General features: G+C 36.9%; 1 protein-coding gene across 4 annotated transcripts in view; it reads left to right on the top strand.

Moving 5' to 3' along the window:
• slc12a2 (solute carrier family 12 member 2) overlaps positions 1 to 23,909 on the top strand; it is a 198,868-nt gene that overhangs the window by 98,544 nt on the left and 76,415 nt on the right. For all 4 annotated transcript variants that reach the window (XM_028804887.2, XM_028804888.2, XM_028804891.2 and 1 more), the window contains exons 5-9: positions 4,582 to 4,721; positions 7,073 to 7,183; positions 12,798 to 12,906; positions 13,089 to 13,213; positions 14,264 to 14,348. In XM_028804887.2, coding sequence (XP_028660720.1) covers positions 4,582 to 4,721; positions 7,073 to 7,183; positions 12,798 to 12,906; positions 13,089 to 13,213; positions 14,264 to 14,348 — 570 coding nt within the window. The remainder of the gene's footprint in view (positions 1 to 4,581; positions 4,722 to 7,072; positions 7,184 to 12,797; positions 12,907 to 13,088; positions 13,214 to 14,263; positions 14,349 to 23,909) is intronic.

The following is a 23,909-nucleotide window of genomic DNA, read 5'->3' on the forward strand; positions in this document are numbered from 1 at the left end:
TAATATAGAAATAACTGAACTCCTTGTTTGAATTTCTATTGCAAGCACTACTAAGTGTGTAAAAGTAGCCATGTTCCTTCAGATAATTTTGAGTTGTATATTGAATATTATTTTTAGTCGATTTATTTGTCAATGAAAGTAGAACAGATTGGTAAACTGATGCTGCCTCCACCAAGGAACTGTACTTTGTCAATTAAACCGACAAGGGACGAGTTCAGAATCGTAATAAATTGAATTTATTGCTGGGATTAACTTTGGATTCTAAATAAAAATGTTAAGGCTGGGAACATGCACTGATACAACACTTTGCTGCACCCACCACACAACAAACCACCTCAGGATTCCAGATTAGAACCTGAGTGCAGCCTTGCAATGGGTGACACCTCAGGGGCTTTAACCTGAAACCGTTATTGTCAATGAGAACAGGAACAGATTTCTGAGGTATATCACTGCCAGGAGAAATGCTTAGTTTAAGGTTTAGTTAAATTGAGAGAGTGAATTTCATGGGGTGTGGCGCAAGGATATGAGGATTTTTGAAAGCATAGTATGAAAGGTCGTTTAACTTTGTCATTAGAGTCATGGCACCAGTTAAGGAATGAAGTACTTAAAAGATTAATTATTCGGTGCATTTTATTTACATTGTCTTAAACAACACTAAAAAAAGTTTTTCAAATGAATTCCACCATTAACAGTGCATTTTTTTAACCAAGTTCACAAACAGTTTAAAATATTCCAGTTCCCATTTAACACTTCAGTTATCTGAAAAATAAAACCCTAAATTTTTTGTACTTTATATGAGTGATAGGATAAATCTTGCTGAATGTCTACTGCTTGTTTAACCCTTTTGATATTTTCTGCTGTTTTTGCAGTTGTCAGTGGTCTAATAAACATGTCTTTTACACTACTAGCAGATTGATATTTATCCCAACTATTTTAAAATAGTGTGACAAGAAGGAATTCTTCCTCACCAAGGCATGTTAAATTTCATACAGAGTCTTCTTTGCATCTCCATTGCAGATTTAGATTCAATATATGCCGTAAAGGCTAGCATATAATGAGGAACCAACCAGTTGTCAATAATAAATGAAACTTCATTTAGTATGAAACACTGCAACTTCTCTACTTATACCGTCACACTGTTGGCTCACCTCACACATCCTTGAGCTGTATATACTATTTTCATTTAGGTATTACAAACTAGTGCTGTGGTCTCTTCACCTCACAAGCTTGTTTGTAATTTCCTTCTCTCTCCCCCTTTCCTATATGTGTCTTTACTGTCAGTCTTTTCAGTTTGATTGTTTCAGTGCTTGGGAGATGTAAGACAGGAATACTTATTATATTTTAGTGCCACAGAAACAAAAGCTGTTCATAATGCATTGTTTAAGTACTGCACTGGCTCTAATAGTATGATAAATAGCAAGTGTTATCACTCAATACAGAATTAAGCTTTGGACAAACTTGGTTAATTTTACTTCACAATTATGTGGCGACCTTTCACAGACACATTTAAGAAACACTGCTCTAATCAAAAGCGACTGATGGCGCCACGCATGTGTTTATTAAGGTTCTTTTGGAGCTCAACTGAATCAATTTATTTGTGCTTCCAATTCGGTGTCCATGATTCATTGAAAAAAATCTTTCCATAAAAATGAACCAATAGAGTGATTGTAAAATATAACACATCTCCATGTAGAAATATAGTAATTTTGTAAAGATTAGAAATGTAGCAAGATTTAAGCTTTGAACAGAACTTATCTTAAACACAAACTTTTTAAATTTTTTGCTATTTTAATTTTTTCTTTTTTGTGTGAACTGTTTTACTTTGAATTTTAACTAAAACTTTTCAAAACGAAAAAAAAGAAATATAGTGGAGAAGAAAGTTGAGATACTTTCTTTTGTGACAGATGGCTGTGGCCTTTGCCCGGCTGGGAGGCCAATATACAGTACAGTAATCCCTCGCTATATCGCGCTTCGCCTTTCGCGGCTTCACTCCATCGCGGATTTTATATGTAAGCATATTTAAATATATATCGCGGATTTTTCGCTGCTTCGCGGGTTTCTGCGGACAATGGGTCTTTTAATTTCTGGTACATGCTTCCTCAGTTGGTTTGCCCAGTTGATTTAATACAAGGGACTCTATTGGCAGATGGCTGAGAAGCTACCCAACTTACTTTTCTTTCTCTCTCTCTCTCTGTCTGATCCTGACGTAGGGGGTGTGAGCAGGGGGGCTGTTCGCACACCTAGACGATACGGACACTCATCTAAAAATGCTGAAAGATTATCTTCACGTTGCTACCTTCTGTGTGCAGCTTTTAAGTATGCTGCACGGTGCTTCGCATACTTAAAAGCTCAAAGGGCACGTATTGATTTTTTTATCTGTCTCTCTCTCTATCTCTCTAACTCTCTCTCTCTCTCTGCTCCTGACGGAGGGGGTGTGAGCTGCCGCCTTCAACAGTTTTGTGCCGCGGTGCTTCGCATACTTAAAAGCAAACAGCCCTATTGATTCGTTTGCTCCTTTGAAGAGGAAGATATGTTTGCATTCTTTTAATTGTGAGACTGAACTGTCATCTCTGTCTTGTCATGGAGCACAGTTTAAACTTTTGAAAAAGAGACAAATGTTTGTTTGCAGTGTTTGAATAACGTTCCTGTCTCTCTACAACCTCCTGTGTTTCTGCGCAAATCTGTGACCCAAGCATGACAATATAAAAATAACCATATAAACATATGGTTTCTACTTCGCGGATTTTCTTATTTCGCGGGTGGCTCTGGAACGCAACCCCCGCGATGGAGGAGGGATTACTGTACTAGAAAGACCAGTGGAGCAGATGTGCACAGGATACTGCCTCCCCCGGAGCACTAGAGGGCAGCATCCCAGGGTTGCTGTGGCTCCACGGATTCCTGCAAGGCTTAATGGGAGTTTGGGACAGCCCTGTTGGGTCCCTCTGGTGCCGCCTAGGGGAGGTGCAGAGCCCTAAATTGGGTTTTCACCACACCTGGGAGTGATTCCAAATCTGGCTAACAAGCCACCTGGAGCTCTCATAAGTGCAGCATAAAAGGAGCACCACCCTTCACTTGGAGAGTCAGAGAAAACGGACAAAGCTTGCCAGTGGATGAGTGGAGGCGGATGGAGAAAAAGAGAAAGAAGAGAAGATAGGACTGTTTTGAATTGTGCTGGTGCTTGTACTGTTTTGCTGTGGGGAGAGAGGGAAAAGCACTTCCCTACTGAAATAAACATGTGCTGTGCAACACTTGTGCCTGTGACTGGTGTGTTCGGGTGTTTGGGGCAGCTGGTGCACCCTAGTGGTTACACTGTAAAATGTAGTGGAGCAAAAGTCAAAAGTATCCACAGCCATATCTGCTTAAGTAATGTATAGATATGTGAAAAATGTACTTAAGTACAGTAACAAAATAGTTACAAAGTACTTAGTTACTTTCTACCACTGTCAAATATTGGAGCAAAAGAGCATCAACCTTGAACTTTAATGGTTGTTTATTTAAAATAAACCGATGTAAATGTGCAAGAAACCAAGATATCATTATTTATTGAAAGAATGAGCCTTTCTGTTCTAGACGTGAAAGTGGAGCACAGATCTTTCTTTTGTATTGTTGAGTTCTTGACTGAGTGGTGTCAGGGTGTCCAGAAACAAGCTGTAAAGGGAAAATGACATTTAGATTTTAAGAGATTGCAATAGATAGTGTTACTGGAAAGAGCCAGTCAAGACAATACTCCTCCTCTCTTTTGAGTTGTTCTAACTGAGATGATAGAGGTTTTAAATGAACACAGTTTGTTGGAATCTTGTTTGACTTGTGATCAAGACTTCCTAAACTAAGTGTGTTGTTTCATTATTAATGACTGTATTTAGCTCACCTGTATTGTCTGATTTTTATATATAAAATATATTTTAATCTATCTATCTATCTATCTATCTATCTATCTATCTATCTATCTATCTATCTGGTGTTTATGTGTTAATTTACAATAGTTAATACATTTTTTTGCATCCGTAGGACAAAAACCATTTATGTTTCATTGTATTATAAGGTACAGTGACGGACAATTCAACTGAATTGGCCTACAGCTTAAAATTATGCTTAATTTCTTTTATATGTGTAAAATAAATTCAGCCTAAATCACTGTACAAATATACTCTGTATATATACTGTATGCATATATGTATATATTGTGTATATGTGTGTGTGTTTATACATATGTATGTATGTATGTATGATTAGTGTAGAGGTGGGTGGGATGTATCCAAAAGGTGACATACTGTATACTGTGATATGCATATACTGTATTATGTATTCTCAAAAATAAATAATAAAAATGTAAAAATTTAATTTCATTGTTCTTTATTTTTTACTCTTCTCTGTATATAAAAATAAGTTGACTTGTGAAGTTCAGAAGACTCTTTTACATTAAAATTTTTCATCTCTGCACAGGAATAGAGAATTATACACAGTTGTTTCAAATCTTTGCTGGGACTTTTCTTTTTATTGATATACTGTGTGCTTGTGTATATATAACATTTGTATAATGCAAATGTGCTCTAATTGCTCATTCTGACTTCTTTTCTACAGGAGGTGCATATTACCTGATATCACGGAGTCTGGGACCAGAATTTGGAGGTTCCATTGGCCTTATTTTTGCCTTCGCAAATGCAGTAGCTGTAGCCATGTATGTAGTAGGCTTTGCAGAGACTGTTGTGGAATTACTCAAGGTAACTCAGAACCTTTAGCAGCACATGTTATTTTCTAAATGATATTTTTATGATTAATTCACTAACTGCTTTGTTTACCTCTTTTTTACATCATATTTATTTATTTTTGTTCCCCATTATTTATTACCATATATATAGCCATTTATGAAGAATTTCTATTTTTTATTATTAGGTGTAGTTAATTTAATTGTTATTATTAAGTGAATTAGCTGGTGACAAAGGTTATGGAATTGTAGACAGAAGCAGCTTTCTATTTTTGACGTTTGCCTCTTTAGGTTGTAGTGAACATGTACAATGAACACCCATTATAGTTATGATTCTGTATCAGTTAAATTTTTCATGTCAGATGGCAGAATTCCCATGCACAAAGCACTTAGGCACAGTCTTTTCTGGACACCGTAGGAATTCATAGTGTAATGCAGTTTGTTATAGGAGCTAAGATTTTAGACTGTAATTCTGCCTGTGCTCCCATTATAAATATACTATGGGTAAAATCATTTTGCAAAAAAATAAAAAAGACTTCTTTATAAAAAAACGTATTACATTTGTTCAGAAGATAATCCAGGTATGAGATTTTAAAAGTGAGTACATCTGACATGGCAAAGGAAACCAGAAAATATTTCTAAGTACATAATGAACTGTTATGATTTATTTTTTTAGTCATCACATTTTGCCTAAATGTGCTTTGCAGACTTAGAAAATACTTGTACCCCATGGTGTCTTGAGAATGGTGCTACAAATGTTTGAGGTTCTGGGCCTTTTATTGCATGACATTCAGTTCCAGAAATTATGAAGTGAGAGTTTTGTTTTCATACTTGGTATTAAGTCAGGACTGTTCAGTCCAGGTGCTGGACTTTGCCAAGGTTTACATCTTTTGTTATCTTCTGTAGTTATATTTCCATAGACTGTTTGTCAGGGTTCAGCCAAAATGCCAAGGGTATCCAGTTTGGAAACCTAAGGGTTGTACCTCTGATGTTTGCAGATGATGTTCTCATGGTCTTGTGAGATTGTGATTTCCAGTGTGTACTGAAATGGTTCAAAGCTGAGATAAATTTGGTGATGAGAATTTGCACCTCTAAAGCTGGAGTCTTGGTCCTCTCCTAGAAATGGTTAAGGGGCAAGTAACTGCAGTAAGTGGAATTCAAGTACCCTGGAGTTCTGTTCATATGTAAAGGTAGACGTCATCATTGGATTGACCAATATATGAAAAATATGTTATATTTTAACTGCACTTTATTTATAGATATGTATGTGTAGGCCTGGTTTCAGTTAAAATGTACTTACATTTTTTTTGTTATCTCAGAAATCATATTGAATACTTTTCTATACAGTTTAGATTTTTGCATTGTTCACCAAACATAAATTTCAAATGTTTGCGTATTATCTTTTTATAAACATATTTATAATCCTGTAAGACATTGCTCTTAAATACCTTGTTAACTGATTTTTCAAAGTAGAATTGTTTTTCCTTTCACGTGGGTGCTGCTGAGCCCTTGACTGGTTCTTCATCATTTTGCACTATTCTTGTTTCTTGTACTGTTTCCCTGAACCTTAACTTAACTAAATAAAGTAAAAAAATCTGTTTGCTTCCTTATGGGGGACCTGTTGTTAGACTGCATTGCTTTATTAAGCTAAATTCTCAACAATTTATTTATAAAATTCTTTAATTGTGCCGAGATTGGAGAAGTATGTAGGACTAAGGAGATCTTATGAAAGTGACTTTTAATCAAGATCCTAATAGTCCCATTATTAATGATACAGAGGCAGACTTGAGTATATGGCCATAGTGCACAGTATGCATTGCAAACCTTCAGTGACCAATTGATTACATCCACTTAATAACACCACACCCTTTTGATCCCAGACCTGGTTGAATATTTCATAGACTCTACAAAGTTCACATTCACTAGAGATTTTGCTCTGTATTGACTTGATAGAGCTATGCAGGATCGGCAGATATTTTTGGGTGCAGAACAAGTCTGGCCATGCTGTCATTACCAAAGTGTTTTTGCCTATAGGACCACAATTCTTTTTAACCTGTAGAGACTTTGCATGAAAATATCAAGATAGCTGTTTCTGAGATCCCAGAACTTCCAGTAATGGCACCAACAACCATATCATGTTTAAAGCACTTAGATCATGCACCTTTCCCATTCTAATGTTTAATAAAAGTACAGCTAAACCTCTTGACCATGTTTGCGTATTATATATGCAGCTTTGATTGTCTATCTGGAGAAGCAGGCTTTTTGCATTTATGAGCAGTTGTTCCTAACAGAGTTGCCACTGAATGTATTTAATACTTTTAAATGAAAAATTAAATATTTATTAGTAATTTGATTTTTTTTCCCTAGGATAGCAATTTACTTATGGTGGATGAAATGAATGACATCAGGATCATAGGCACTCTCACTATCATTGTACTACTTGGAATCTCTGTTGCAGGGATGGAATGGGAAGCCAAGGTATGCCCGTTGCTTACACTGCATAAAAACCGCTTCCTTCATCAAGTGCTTCACATAGTTCAGTGTCAGTTTTTCTTATATTGTATGAAAATTCTAAGGTATCTTTTAGAAAAATCTGTAAAAACTGAGCCAAAGGCTAAGGAAGCACCAAATAACAAGCCAAAAAAAGTTTTCTTTTTTCTCCTGCAGCTTATCTGCTTAACAACTTTGATATATTCTGTTTCCTTTCAGCTTGCTTACTTTTTCCTTATACTGTACACAGTGCCTTTCAAAAGCATTCCTTGAAAGTCTTGATTTTTAGAATGCTGTTAAATTACAAATGACACATGGACATTTTGCCCTGGTCTGTTGTTTTATTGCAAACCTGTCTACTCAAGGGGGAAATAACACAGACAAAAGTATTTGTCAGCAAATATTTTACACCAAAAAACTGAAATATGCAGTGAACATCAGATTACAGGAACATGTGCTCTAGTTATTCTATATTTTCTCATATGTGAAAATTCTCTAACAATTATTTCAGTTTTTACATATTGACCTTGAATGAAAGGTACATAAATGAAGACTACTGAAAATTATAAGTAATGTGAAGTAAAGTGATAGAAATGCATATATTTTTTGGAATAATATTTCAAACCATGTCTCTCTGTTTGGCTTGTGAGCAAAGCCATTGAGGTATCAAGTATAGTCTTGAAAAATGTAATCAGTTCAATGGCTAAGAGTAGAGTAATACTATACAGTGCCCTCCATAATGTTAGGGATAAAAACACATTTTTCTTTGATTTACCACTCTACCATAGTTTAAAATTATAAATCATCAAACAATTCAGAAGTAACTAAAGTACACGTTGCAGACTTTAATTTAAGGGTATTTGCAAATTTTTCTGGGCACTGTAAGGTTGTTTGGGACAGGTGGCATCACAGGTGTTTGTGGTTTCTCTACTGTGTTTCATTGCTTCATTAGTGCAGGCTTGCTTCAACCCTTTGGAGTCTTTAGTTGCCATTGTTCAATATGAGGACAAGAGCTGTGCCAGTGAAAGTCAAAGAAGTCATTATGAGGCTGAAAAACAAGGAAAAAACCATTAGAGTCTTTGAGAAAACCTTAAGATTACTTAAGGTTTTAGGAATATCTGTCTGGAATATCATTAAAAAGAAAGAACATACTGGTGAGCTCAGTATATGCAAAAGGAACTGGTATGCCAAGGAAGACTTCCACTGCTGATGATAGAAGAATCACTATTGTAAAGAAAAAGCCCCAAACACCTGTCTGGCATATCAGAAATTGTCTTGACTAGGCAGATGTGTCTGTGGCAGAGCCTACTATCCACAGAAGATTTCATGCACAGAAATACAAAGGCCACACTGCAAGATGCAATCCACTAGTTAACCACAAACATGATGGTCGGATTACAGTTTGCAAAAAAGTACTTAAAAGAACATGCAAAATTCTTGAACACGGTCTTGTGGACAGACAAGACAGAGATGAACGTGTAACGGAGTGTTGGTAAGAGCAAAGTGTAGAGACAAAAAAGAACTCTCCAAAATCCAATGCATACCACCTTGTCTGTTAAACATGGTGGTGGGCGTGTTAGGACTGCCATAGGTACTGGCACACTTATCTTCATTGATGATGTAACTGCTGACCGCAGTTGCACAATAAATTCTGAGGTGTATAGAAACATCTTAAGTGCTGAAGTTCCGGTAAATGCCTCTAACCTCAATGGACTGCGCTTCAGTCCTACTTTAAGATAGTGATCCCAAAGGCAAAACAGTTTTTCAAACCAAAAAAATTTAAAATTAATGACTGACCACACCAGTCACCCAATTTAAATCCAATTGAGCATGCCTTCCATATGGTGAAAGAAAAACGTAAGGGGACAAGCCCTCAAAACAAGCAGGAGCTGAAGATGGCTGCCTTAGAGGCTTGGTAGATTACCAGAGAAGATACACAAAATTTGGTGATGTCTGTGAATCAAAGACTTGTTCAAGTAGTTATTGCATGCAAGGGATATGCAACAAAGTACTGAATATGACTACTTTAATGTACCCCAACCCACCGCTGCCCCCAAAATGTTCGAAACATTATGTTGCCCTGAAAAGATGGGGAGCATGTTGAAAAAGTTTTGTAAGTTCAACATGGTATGACCAAAATATATGCAAAAGCCTTAAGATAAAGACTGCAATGTGCACTTAATTTGGTATTTTACTATTTGTTACACTGTCATGTCTGAAGGACACTGTAAGAGGACTGTTACATTAAACTAGACTGTATGTAATGTACATAGGAAGCAATAAGGAAACCATTGTTTAAAAAAAATTGCCTGAATATCCTCTTGATATTTTATCGTAAGAATGGGTCTGAAAAGCTAATTTCTTGGGAAGGTTTATGTTCTCAGGAGAGGCCAAAATTAAGCTCCTTGAATGAAATTCAAAACACAGTCTGACACAAAGTGACACTGCTTTTTATAACACAATACTTGGCCATTGCATCATGCCTTGGGGGATGCCTCCCATTTGTAGAGACTTAGCATCTTGTTAGTGGTGAAAGAAACATGAATGGAGCACAGTACTATAAAGTATTGTAAATGAGTTGGTTGTAGTCTTCTAAAACACAGCAGCTTGTGAGAAGGTTCACCCATCCAAAATCTAGGGCATGAATTGAAAACGGTTATTCAAAGTTGCTGTTTTAGATAATTGACATAAGCTATAAAAAAATTGTCAAAAGGAATCTTAAAACAATTCATCATTACTGATAAAGTTGGCTCAACCAAATAATGCACCATATTTCTGCTTTCTACTTTGTTTACAATATTAGCTGAAAAAATGACTATTAGTCTTTAAAATTATTCTTCTTAAATATCTAAGTTTGCAGACATTATTATAATCTACATTGGCATGACAAACATTAAATCTCAAACATGAAGAATATGATGCATAGGCTCTATTTTAGTTTCCTTTTAAGGGGGCCAATGCTGCTTACCTTATGCCACTTTTCAGGATTAGAAACTAAAGTGCATTTAAAGCACTGTTGTGATTCATTCCCTATGTACAGAAACTATAAATCTCATGCCTTATTGCCTTATTGCCTATTCATAGCCTAACGATTTGACACAGCATGGCTTGCTTTGGCACTGCTTGAAAACCGAAGGAAGCAAGCTTTTAGAGTCTAGCTAGATTTTTTTTTTTTTGCTACGATGAAGACTGTGTTATGAGCCATTCTTTTGAAAATATGTGCCGAATTGGGCCCGGCATTAGAAAGACAGACTGCCCATAATTAGACTCTTATCAGTTTTAACAACTACCTGCTGTGCTGGAAATAATACACGACTGAAGTGGCACTACATTCAGTCTCCCTGTGGTGTGGGTATAAAGGTCAACATAAAAAGGCAATTTGTAGCAGTGTCCAGTTTTCCTAACATCATTGAGACGATTGACAGGACTCTAATTTCAATAAGAGAGCCTACAGTATAGTGAATTTTTATTTGATCCTTCCACATAAATTACATGTTTTGAAAATTGATTTTCAGGAACTTAAACTAACTGACACATTTTGTAGTTCATTAAGTATGTTGAATGATTTTCCCACCAAAAGAAAAGTGATGTGCAAGTGACTAACAGTTACATCTTTTTGGCAAGCAGCATCAAGACAAAACAATTTGATTCATGATAATTTTTAATCTATATATTACCCTGAGATGGAACGGAAGAGCATAGTTCTTTGCAGGAAATCAAAATCATATTTATGGTTTTGCTACTGTGACAAGCAATTCTGTTGTTTTGTGGGGAGTATTCCTTTAATGTATGTTAATTTATTTTAATGATAATTTGCTGTTGGGAATTGGCTGATTCGTGCCTGAACTAATTATTGTTATATTTTATAATTAGCATAACTCAAAATGTTCTTCAGTTGTTGCTTTAAAGTAGTCCTTATATCAGTGTAGTTAATAACTAGAGCTGCAGGTTCAAGCTGTGCAATATGTGAGCAGCTCTTGGGTGAAATGTATGGATACACACAAACATACATACACAAAAAACTCAGATAAAGTAGCTCTAAAAAACACAGTGGCTGATCCTGTTTCTCTGTGTCTGGCTTTGCGTCAGTTCCACTGCTCCATCTTACAATGCCCCTGCTGTGGAATTTACTTCCCCTTGTTCTCATCTTCATTGTCCAGCACTTGCACCATTTTGAAATCTTCTTCAGCTTACTTGGGGTTTGAGGAAACCCCACCCTCTCATTCCCAACTCCTTTGGAACTACACCATATTTGATACTGCCAAAAATAATGTGTCAGAACTGGGGGATTTTTGTGAAAAGAACATCTTAACAGGTGGGTGCTGTTTTTCTCACCCCCTACACTCCCAAATGAGACGTTTGCATGCACAGTGTCTCTCTCTGTCTCTTACAATAATAAATAGAAATAGAAAACAATTGTACAAATAGAACCTTAGAATAGTGCATGATAAAACTGTGAGAACATCGAAATATGACTGAATAATTTGATTTCAGTTTTGGACTAATTTCCCACAATTTCCTTCTTTCATATCCCATTCTTGCTGATGCAGTCTCCCATACCTGACTGCATTGTGCCAAGTATAAAGTTTTATTAAGTATTATTAAAGTATTATTATTTTGAATCAAACCAAATTGCAAATTGTCAGGTATAAATTGAAAATGTTATTGAATTGATAAGTCACCATCAATTCACAGCTCCTCTAGCAAGAGTGATGTTGCCTTTGTTAACCGTAAGCAGTGACATTCCATTAACATACAAGTCATCTGTGATGCCAAGATGAAACTAACAAATGATGTTGCCCAGTGGCCTGGGTCAATCCATGATTCATTTATTGTGAGGAAAAGCAGCGTTAGCAGGGTGCTTGCTGATGGTGCTGTGTGTGATAGCTGGTTTGTTAGTAAAGTAACTGTCTGAACACTCAGTGTTTTGCATGGTCTATACTATTCATTGTAAGAGCAGACATGTCAATATATGTGCCAGGTGATAGTGACTACCTGCTCAGATGCTGCTACTGTTCACTGACCCCAAAGCACAGAGGAGAGGAACTTCAGTGCTGTGCGGAGCACACCATAGGACACCTCAACTGCAGGTAGTGGTGCCTGGATGCATCAAGTGAGGTTCTACCAGCCAATGAAGGTCTACAACATCCTGATAACACATGTATGAGAATGATTAGAATAATCTATATATGGTTATTTCGGGGTGGCAACTGGCCGGGGATTGAGGAGCATTCACATATGCACATTTACAAGATAATTGATTAATAAAGGGTAAATTATGTAGAAATGTGTGTATGCCAGGTTTTATAAATCTGATTTTATTTAGCATATGCATTTTTCTGTTTTTGGTGTATATTTTCACTCTCTAATCCACATAAAATTTAATAAATGAGACACCAGAAGAGCATCTTTTGTATAATTTTTTTATCCAGCAACATTTGAAGGGTCTAAATGCTTTTGAAAGTTACCACAGCAAAACTAAATGTTCATTTCACTTTAGGACATGTAGCCTGTGAAAGTGCAGAGATCTTTACTCTGGTAATCAGAAAAGCATCAGGTGGCTGATCTAATGAATGTTCATGTTGCTTTTCTTCTTTTAAAGGCTCAGCTTGTCCTTTTGGTGATTTTGGTGGTTGCCATCTTTAACTTTGTTATTGGGACCTTTATTCCTATGGAGTCAAAGGAACCCAAAGGATTCTTTGGTTATAAAGGTAAAACATTATAAATGCTAGTAAAGTGCCATTGACACAGAATATGTTTTTTTTCTTTAATGGTCATCAATTAGAATACCAATCAATATAATATCCAATGGTTAATATTGAGGTGAAGTTTTTATTGATAAGCTGTATTTTTTTTCTTTTTTAACATGCTGTTTCTTTTTTGGTTTTTACAGCTCAAATATTTTTTGAGAACTTAGGACCGGATTTCAGAGATGAAACTTTCTTCTCCGTCTTTGCAATTTTCTTCCCGGCTGCTACAGGCATTCTTGCTGGCGCAAATATCTCAGGTGATCTTGCGGTAAGTAAGTTTTTTATATATATAGTATATATATAATATAAGTTTCTGGGGGGTGGGGGTTTGCTGAAGTGTAGTCTTTTTCCTTTGTGATGATTTATTTACTTGTATTCTTGTTGTAGTTTAAAGAAATGTATATCAGTAATGTGCATTTGTTTATTTACAGTCCTCATATGCTGCTTCAGAGTGCTGGAGACTTGAGTTAAAGTCTTGGCCCATGCACTAGCCATGTTAGTGTTAACATTCTTTTTCTGTATGTGTAGTTTTCTCAAACTTTTTCAGTTTTCATCCAAAAAGCCTTTAGTTTAATTAGATGTCATTGAAGGAGAATTACACTCTGTCAAGGTTTGGATTTTGCATTGTTCCTGATGATGCCAGCATTGGCTCTAACCTCCTATGAAACTATTCTAGAATAATAATTTTGGCAAAGAACAGATGCTTATTGCTAAATGTCCGCAGTAACAAATTTTGTCACCCCATACACACCCTGATATGGTCCAACACTAGTCATTTTCACAATGACAGAGCTTGCCAAATGTTAGTGTGGTCACCTTTTTATTTTGGGTCTTGCATGAGATGCAGTAGTTTTTGTTTTTTGTTGTTTTTTTTTTTCTTTTTGTATCTCAGTATTTCCACATTGGTGCATATTTTCTAAATACTTGTTTTCCTTAGAAAGATACAGGCATGCTACAAACCAGTTAGCAGAGTTCTGGGTTACTTGAGGTATTCTCTGATGTAGGCATATTTATGTCTGGAGGCTTTTGGCATAGCTGTTGCTCTGATCCTGGAAAGTATTACCAAATTAATTTCATTCTTACAGTGTTCAAGTACAAGGAAATATTGGCATTGAAATGCTTTTTGCATAGGGACTGTCATTTTAAATATTGCTATAGTCATTTTATTAAAATATTTATTTTTAAAAAGTATTGTTAACACTTTATAAGCTTAGCCAATCAGAAACATTATATGTTATGTACTGGTTTAAAGTATTAGCAGTATAAGTTTGCATATTTTCTATACATGAGCTTACGGCAGATTTTCTTTCTCTCTCAGGATCCACAGTCAGCCATACCAAAAGGAACTCTCTTAGCCATTTTAATAACGACTATCACTTATCTTGGGATTGCTGTATCTGCAGGTAAGTAGCTATTACAGTTAGATGAGCATCCCCATTTACTGTTTAATATTGTAATCCATTGCAGTTTCCCCTTATGAGTTTATTGGAATTTGATATGTTCTTTAATTAAAAACTTTGTTACAGATTTGAAACTGTTTATTGATTTCATATCATATATGGTGTGCTGCTTCCTAATTTAAAAAGAAAATGCGGGATCACTTAAGTATGATCACCATCAAATTCAGCTTTTTTGGGTCTAATAAACCATAACAAGACTGATGGTATCCATAACTCATTTAATGCCCTAAAGGATAAGTGCTTTTTTATGTGTGTCCATTTAGTTGCTATGTCTCTGTCATTCCAACGGATGGCACATCAAAAATAGTAGCACTGCTTTAATGAATCCCATACCTAATGTCATATAACAGAGAGATATGTATTGCATTTATCATTCCAACAATGCATCACAAACACTGCATTTTATTAATACTTGCATTACAAAATACATTCCAGAAGATGGTGCAGTGCAAATGTTAATGCTGAGGTCTACGTTGATTACTTATATTTTAACCCATCTTTGACAGGTAGCACAGTTAGTGAAATTCTAACATGTTTACATCCTCCAAGTATGTAACCTATTTTTAGTCAATGTGCTAAAAAACTGGTTTGACTAAGAAAGCTTTAATTGCTGTTCCAATGCAGATTTTACAGTATCTTTGTTTTATACTGTGCATGCAGTGCATCCGGAAAGTATTCACAGCGCATCACTTTTTCCACATTTTGTTATGTTACAGCCTTATTCCAAAATGGATTAAATTTATTTTTTTCCTCAGAATTCTACACACAACACCCCATAATGACAACGTGAAAAAAGTTTACTTGGGGTTTTTACAAATTTATTAAAAATAAAAAAACTGAAAAATCACATGTACATAAGTATTCACAGCCTTTGCTCAATACTTTGTCGATGCATCTTTGGCAGCAATTACAGCCTCAAGTCTTTTTGAATATGATGCCACAAGCTTGGCACACCTATCCTTGGCCAGTTTCGCCCATTCCTCTTTGCAGCACCTCTCAAGCTCCATCAGGTTGGATGGGAAACGTCGGTGTACAGCCATTTTAAGATCTCTCCAGAGATGTTCAATCGGATTCAAGTCTGGGCTGTGGCTGGGCCACTCAAGGACATTCACAGAGTTGTCCTGAAGCCACTCCTTTGATATCTTGGCTGTGTGCTTAGGGTCGTTGTCCTGCTGAAAGATGAACCGTCAACCCAGTCTGAGGTCAAGAGCGCTCTGGAGCAGGTTTTCATCTAGGATGTCTCTGTACATTGCTGCAGTCATCTTTCCCTTTATCCTGACTAGTCTCCCAGTTCCTGCTGCTGAAAAACATCCCCACAGCATGATGCTGCCACCACCATGCTTCACTGTAGGAATGGTATTGGCCTGGTGATGAGCGGTGCCTGGTTTCCTCCAAACGTGATGCCTGGCATTCACACCAAAGAGTTCAATCTTTGTCTCATCAGACCAGAGAATTTTCTTTCTCATGGTCTGAGAGTCCTTCAGGTGCCTTTTGGAAAACTCCAGGCGGGCTGCCATGTGCCTTTTACTAAGGAGTGGCTTCCGTCTGGCCACTCTACCATACAGGCATGATTGGTGGATTGCTGCAGAGATGGTGTCCTTCTGGAAGTTTCTCCTATCTCCACAGAGGACCTCTGGAGCTCTGACAGAGTGAACATCGAGTTCTTGGTCACCTCCCTGACTAAGGCCCTTCTCCCCCAATCGCTCAGTTTAGATGGCCGGCCAGCTCTAGGAAGAGTCCTGGTGGTTTCGAAACTTCTTCCACTTACGGATGATGGAGGCCACTGTGCTCATTGGGACCTTCAAAGCAGCAGAAATTTTTCTGTAACCTTCCCCAAATTTGTGCCTCGAGACAATCCTGTCTTGGAGGTCTACAGACAATTCCTTTGACTTCATGCTTGGTTTGTGCTCTGACATGAACTGTCAACTGTGGGACCTTATATAGACAGGTGTGTGCCTTTCCAAATCATGTCCAATCAACTGAATTTACCACAGGTGGACTCCAATTAAGCTGCAGAAACATCTGAAGGATGATCAGGGGAAACAGGATGTACCTGAGATCAATTTTGAGCTTCATGGCAAAGGCTGTGAATACTTATGTACATGTGCTTTCTCAATTTTTTTATTTTTAATAAATTTGCAAAAACCTCAAGTAAAACTTTTTTCACATTGTCATTATGGGGTATTGTGTGTAGAATTCTGAGGAAAAAAATGAATTTAATCCATTTTGGAATAAGGCTGTAACATAACAAAATGTGGAAAAAGTGATGCGCTGTGAATACTTTCCGGATGCACTGTATTTTGTCATTGAAAAGTATAGGCAGCATTGTAGGGCCACTTTATCTAGTTTGTTTGCTTTTGAGCCTATTAAAATATCTCTTTTGATTTTTTTTTCTGCCGCAATTAAAATGATTAAAATTAGATTAGATTAGATAATGATCTTGTTTGTTAATTTATTTTCCACTGTTGAGCCAAATTGTGCCAGAACTTATGTTCTGTTTAGTTCCTGCTGTAATGACAGTACTTTCTGTTTACATTGTTTTAGCCAGCCCAAGTCCAGCTTTCTCAGCAAGAACTGTATATGGATTACAGTAGCATGCCTAATGTTACAAAGTTTTCTATCAGGACTGTATTTTAATACTCCTGTGTACCTGTCATTCACTCATTTATTTTCTGAGCCCATCTCAAGGTTGTAGTAAGTGTAGCATATTCCAGTTGTAATAGATGCAAGATCGGTACCATTCCAGATATGATGCCAGTAAACCTTTTATGTCACTCACTCAGGGACATTTTGAATCACCATTTAACCTGCATGTGTTTGAAGTGAAGAATGAGAAAATTATACCTTCCCAGGCAATTAATTGAACATAGATCTCTGGAGCTGAGTTGGAGTAGTAGTAAATGTGCACCTTTGCCATTGTCATTCAGTGTTGCCAACAAAAAAATAGTAATTGACTAAGTAGATATTTGATATCTGCTCTCTTTGTATGGAAGTATTTGTGGCTAAAGCATCAACTGCAATTCAGGAGGCATTCACGACATGCTTGGTAATATGAGCTAAATTTTCCTTGTGCACCCTGCTTTTGCTGCTCTGGTAGCAAAACTACTGAACTGAAGCAACCATATGTATGTAGTAGGCAACAGTTTTAAACTAGACCCTTGTATGCCTATACATTGACCCAGGTAAAACTGTTCCTCTTATTACTTGGGTTTTTCTATTTTATAGTGTATTTGTGTCTTTGGTGTTGTTCAGAATAATTTCCTTCTCAATAAGGTGCAAAGAGAAACTGCAGGTTCTTTGTTACCTGTAATGTCCTGTGTAAATTAGATTGCTGGACAGCTTAGTGGTGTGTTGGATTGTTGTGCAAAAATCGCATCTCCAAGAAATGAAGTTAAAAACATGGTTCCAATCACTATTTGAATGGGATTTGCAGTTCCTTCTAGTGTCAGTGCATTTTTTGATTCCTCGATACTTGATGACTAGATTGTCCTAGTATGAGTGAATGTAATTATGTGCATATATATATATATATATATATACAGTGGTGTGAAAAACTATTTGCCCCCTTCCTGATTTCTTATTCTTTTGCATGTTTGTCACACAAAATGTTTCTGATCATCAAACACATTTAACCATTAGTCAAATATAACACAAGCAAACACAAAATGCAGTTTTTAAATGATGGTTTTTATTATTTAGGGAGAAAAAAAATCCAAACCTACATGGCCCTGTGTGAAAAAGTAATTGCCCCCTTGTTAAAAAATAACCTAACTATGGTGTATCACACCTGAGTTCAATTTCCGTAGCCACCCCCAGGCCTGATTACTGCCACACCTGTTTCAATCAAGAAATCACTTAAATAGGAGCTGCCTGACACAGAGAAGTAGACCAAAAGCACCTCAAAAGCTAGACATCATGCCAAGATCCAAAGAAATTCAGGAACAAATGAGAACAGAAGTAATTGAGATCTATCAGTCTGGTAAAGGTTATAAAGCCATTTCTAAAGCTTTGGGACTCCAGCGAACCACAGTGAGAGCCATTATCCACAAATGGCAAAAACATGGAACAGTGGTGAACCTTCCCAGGAGTGGCCGGCCGACCAAAATTACCCCAAGAGCGCAGAGACAACTCATCCGAGAGGTCACAAAAGACCCCAGGACAACGTCTAAAGAACTGCAGGCCTCACTTGCCTCAATTAAGGTCAGTGTTCACGACTCCACCATAAGAAAGAGACTGGGCAAAAACGGCCTGCATGGCAGATGTCCAAGACGCAAACCACTGTTAAGCAAAAAGAACATTAGGGCTCGTCTCAATTTTGCTAAGAAACATCTCAATGATTGCCAAGACTTTTGGGAAAATACCTTGTGGACTGATGAGACAAAAGTTGAACTTTTTGGAAGGCAAATGTCCCGTTACATCTGGCGTAAAAGGAACACAGCATTTCAGAAAAAGAACATCATACCAACAGTAAAATATGGTGGTGGTAGTGTGATGGTCTGGGGTTGTTTTGCTGCTTCAGGACCTGGAAGGCTTGCTGTGATAGATGGAACCATGAATTCTACTGTCTACCAAAAAATCCTGAAGGAGAATGTCCGGCCATCTGTTCGTCAACTCAAGCTGAAGCGATCTTGGGTGCTGCAACAGGACAATGACCCAAAACACACCAGCAAATCCACCTCTGAATGGCTGAAGAAAAACAAAATGAAGACTTTGGAGTGGCCTAGTCAAAGTCCTGACCTGAATCCAATTGAGATGCTATGGCATGACCTTAAAAAGGCGGTTCATGCTAGAAAACCCTCAAATAAAGCTGAATTACAACAATTTTGCAAAGATGAGTGGGCCAAAATTCCTCCAGAGCGCTGTAAAAGACTCATTGCAAGTTATCGCAAACGCTTGATTGCAGTTATTTCTGCTAAGGTTGGCCCAACCAGTTATTAGGTTCAGGGGGCAATTACTTTTTCACACAGGGCCATGTAGATTTGGATTTTTTTTTCTCCCTAAATAATAAAAACCACCATTTACAAACTGCATTTTGTGTTTACTTGTGTTATATTTGACTAATGGTTAAATGTGTTTGATGATCAGAAACATTTTGTGTGACAAACATGCAAAAGAATAAGAAATTAGGAAGGGGGCAAATAGTTTTTCACACCACTGTATATATATATATATATATATATATATATATATATAATTTAATATAATATATAAAACAGTATTTTGCAATGGAATGGTTTGGCAATTCCTGTTTATTGCTTGATTATGCTGAGATAACGCCTGGCCTCTGCAACACAGAGTTAAGAGACAAAGTTAGTAAGCTGATAAACTGATGGTTGGAAATAGGTGGCTTTTATGGACATAATTTTGCAAGACAAGTCACACTTTGTAATATTCTGTCATGCATTACTTAATTGGACAGCATCTAGTAGACCCCAAATCAGACTCTTTGACCTACCATGGTGCCTTTTACCCACCTACTTTTTCTTTTTTCTTTTTTAGTGTAATATACTTTTACCACCAGATGGCATCTAGGATTTCACATGACATGAACATGTCTGAACAAATATAAATGCATCTAGAACAGCACTTTTTTCACTGTCCTTTTCTATTTTCATTAATGACTGATATAAATTATTTTCTGTATTTCACAAATAAATACTGTAAATTATTATAAAAACAGTAAATGTAAGTAAAGATGTTTAGATTCACTAAACCTATGTCTGTATGTCCATCAATGTTTGTTATTCGTTCAAAGTGGTGAATACAGATATACATTTTAATATTAAATTTCAGTTTTGGGAAGAGGAAACACTTGCACTGGGCCCTTAAGGTATATCCGATTCTTAGTTACAGATGGCTAGGGAGCAACTCTGGAGGAGACCCCAGAACATACATATTCAATACAGATGAATTTTTCCTCATTAAAAAAATGTCTATGTACAAGTGAAAATAGCATATTTCTTCTTTTTTTGTATTGTTACCTATTTCCAGTCTATTTGACTATAGTGTGTTCATGCAAAAGTAGTTGGAAAAAATGTTAAACTACAAGTGTGGACAACTTTGTTGGTACCCCCCACAAAAAATGAAGAACATACAGCTGTGTCTAAAATAACTTGAAACAGACAAAAGGCATCTATCGTTGTTTACTTTATTCAGCAAAAATCACTTTTTTTTCGAGTTTTGATTCAACAAAATATTTCAAATAATAACACAATTGAAAATTGCAAGGACAAAAATGATGGGACCCATAACCTAATATTTTGTTGCACAACCTTTAGAGGCAATCACTGCAAACAAGTGATTCGTATAGCTCTTAATGAGACTTTTACACTTGTCAAAAGGTAGGTTGGCCCACACTTCCTAAGCAAATTGCTCCAACTGTGTCATGTTTGAAGGATGCCTTTTCCAGACTGCAGGTTTCAGTTCTTTCCATAGATGTTTGATAGGATTCAAATTGGGGCTCATAGAAGGCCACTTCAGAATAGTTTAGTTTGAAATGTTTTGTTCTTATTCTGTTGGAGGATCCATGACCAGTGACTGAGACAGAGCTTTCTGACACTGTGCAGTATGTTTTGCTCTAGAATGTCTTGATAGTTGTGAGATTTCGTTGTTCCCTACACACAATCAAGATTCCCGTGCAAGACACATTAAAGCAGTCCCCAAAACATAATCAAGCATCCTCCATGTTTCTCAATAAATATGGTGTTCTTTTCTTTGAAAGCTTTTTTTTTTTTTTGCATGTGGAAATAGAGCTGATGTGACCTCCCAGAAAAGCTCTAGTTTTGTCTGATCTGTCCAAAGGACATTTTCCCAGAAGCATTGTGGCTTGTCAATATGCATCTTAGCAAATTTCAGTCTGGCTTTTTAATGTTTTTCTTTCAACAGTGGAGTCCTCATCCATTAAGCCCACTGTCGCTCAATAGATGTTGTGATCATGGATCTTGACCTTTTAGTTCAGCTTGTACCTCTTTGGAAGTTGTCCTTGGCTTTTTGTCTACCATTCTCACTATCCTTCTGCCCATTCTGGGGTCATTTTTTCCACTTGCGACTGCATCCAGGGAGGTTGGCTACAGTCTCATGGACCATAACTTTTTAAATAATATTTCCAATTGTTGTCAAAGGAACATGAAGATGGTCTTATAGCTTTTGCCTTTAACATGCTTGTTTATAATTTTATGTGTGATCTTCTCAGACAGTTCTCTCCTTTGCTTTCTCTGGTCCATGTTCAGAGTGGGACACACTCCAAACAGCATAGAGACTACTTCTCTCCATTTAAATAGGCTGAATGGCTGATTGCACAATTGGAGATACACTATATTGCCAAAGTATTGGGACGCCTGCCTTTACACACACATGAATTTTAATGAAATCCCATTCTTAATACATAGGCTTTAATATGGAGTTGGCCCACCCTTTGTAGTTGTAACAGCTTCAACTCTTCTGGGAAGGCTTTCCACAAGGTGTAGGAGTGTGTTTATGGGAATTTTCAACCATTCTTCTAGGAGAGCATTTGTGAAGTCAGGCACTGATGTAGGACGAGAAGGCCTGGCTTGCAGTCTTCATTCTAATTCATCCCAAAGGTGTTCTATCGGGTTGAGGTCAGGGCTCTGTGCAGGCCAGTCAAGTTCCTCCACACCAACCTCACTCATCCATTTCTTTATAGACCTTGCTTTGTGCACTGGTGCACAGTCATGTTGGAACAGGAAGGGGCCATCCCCAAACTGTTCCCACAAAATTGGGAGCATGAAATTCTCCAAAATGGCTTTGTATGCTGAAGCATTAACAGTTCCTTTCACTGGAACCAAGGGGCCAAGTCCCACCCCCTGAAAAACAACCCCACACCATACCCCCTCCACCAAACTTTACACTTGGCACAAGGCTGTCAGGCAAGTACCGTTCTCCTGGCAACTGCCAAACCCAGACTCATCATATTGCCAGACAGAGAAGCGTGATTTGTCACTCCACAGGACATGTCTCCACTGCTCTAGAGTCCAGTGGCGGTGTGCTTTACACCACTGCATCCAATGCTTTGCATTGCACTTGGTGATATAAGGCTTGAATGCAGCTGCTCGGCCTTGAAAACCCATTCCATGAAGCTCTCTACGCACTGTTCTTAAGCTTTTGGAGGTCTGTAGCTATTGACTCTGCAGAAGGTTGGTGACTTCTGCACTATGTTCTGTCCAAGCTCTGTGATTTTATGTGGCCTACTACTTCGTGGCTGAGTTGCTGTTGTTCCCGATTACTTCCACTTTGTTATAATACCACTAACAGTTGATCGTGGAATATTTAGTAGCGAGGAAATTTCACGAATGGACTTATTGCATCCTATAACGGTACCAGGCTTGAATTCACTGAGCTCCTGAGAGTGACCCATTCTTTCACAAATGTTTGTAGAAGCAGTCTGCATGCCTAGGTGCTTGATTTTATACACCTGTGGACTTGGAAGTGATTGGAACACCTGAATTCAATGGTTTGGAGGGGTGTCCCAATACTTTTGACAATATAGTATATGTGTGATAGTAATTAAAGAAAAGTGCTAGTTTGAAAAATCACCTTTTAATTATGATCTTTTGTAGGTGTACCAGCAAAATGTGTCTAGGCCATTTTAGAATATCTTTGTGGAATAAGCAAAACTTGATCTCTTTTCACACTTGCTTTGCTTTAGATGATGACATATCAAAGCCATGCAGGTATATATTGAACAGTTGCTTTTCATTTTATAACTTTTCTGGAGGCATATAGCCTTTTTCAATGAGCTCTAATGGTACCAACAAATTTGTCCACATTTTTAGATCTTCACTCTGTATGTTTATACAAAACATAATCTAGTCTTTATTTCCACCCAGATCTCTCACATGCTTTTTATATAAAAAGATTCTTTTTTGTAGTGAATATAAAGTAGTTTTTTGTGTCCACATTCAGCAACAAAAATGCAGATCTGTTAGTGTTAGTATGGAATATTTGACATATTAAATAAAGACAGGTGTTATTTATGAGGAATGCTAGCCACATTTGTCCTAACCATTGGTTATAAAATTAGTTATTTGTAGCTTAATGTTCACTTTTTAAGACAATTCAACATACAAGATGCCTTAATGATTATGTTAATTTGAAGATGTACTAATATAAATACTCTGGCCAGTCCTATTTACATTACTTTTGTTCAGACTGCATGTTTGTTTATTTTTTGAAACTGTTTAGTTTTGAATGCCTTGTTCTTAAAGAGTATTTTTACAGTAAATATGTTTAGATTTGTTTATGTGCAATTTCTAATGTGAGCTAAGGACAACATATACACATATGCACACATTTGTTCCTTTGATATTTTGCGTTGTCTTTTAATTAGTTCATTATATTATGTAATATTGGAAAGAAAACAAAGTGTGAATATTTACATACTTTCCTCAAAGGGCTGTAGTGTCAAAAATGACCCTTTCACACTGTTCAAGCGTGCTTGATATTATGACTTTCATAGAATTTTGATGAAGCAGCATATGAATGAGA

This window comes from Erpetoichthys calabaricus, chromosome 7 (genome assembly GCF_900747795.2).
Source record: "Erpetoichthys calabaricus chromosome 7, fErpCal1.3, whole genome shotgun sequence".
Taxonomy (NCBI): Eukaryota; Metazoa; Chordata; class Cladistia; order Polypteriformes; family Polypteridae; genus Erpetoichthys; species Erpetoichthys calabaricus.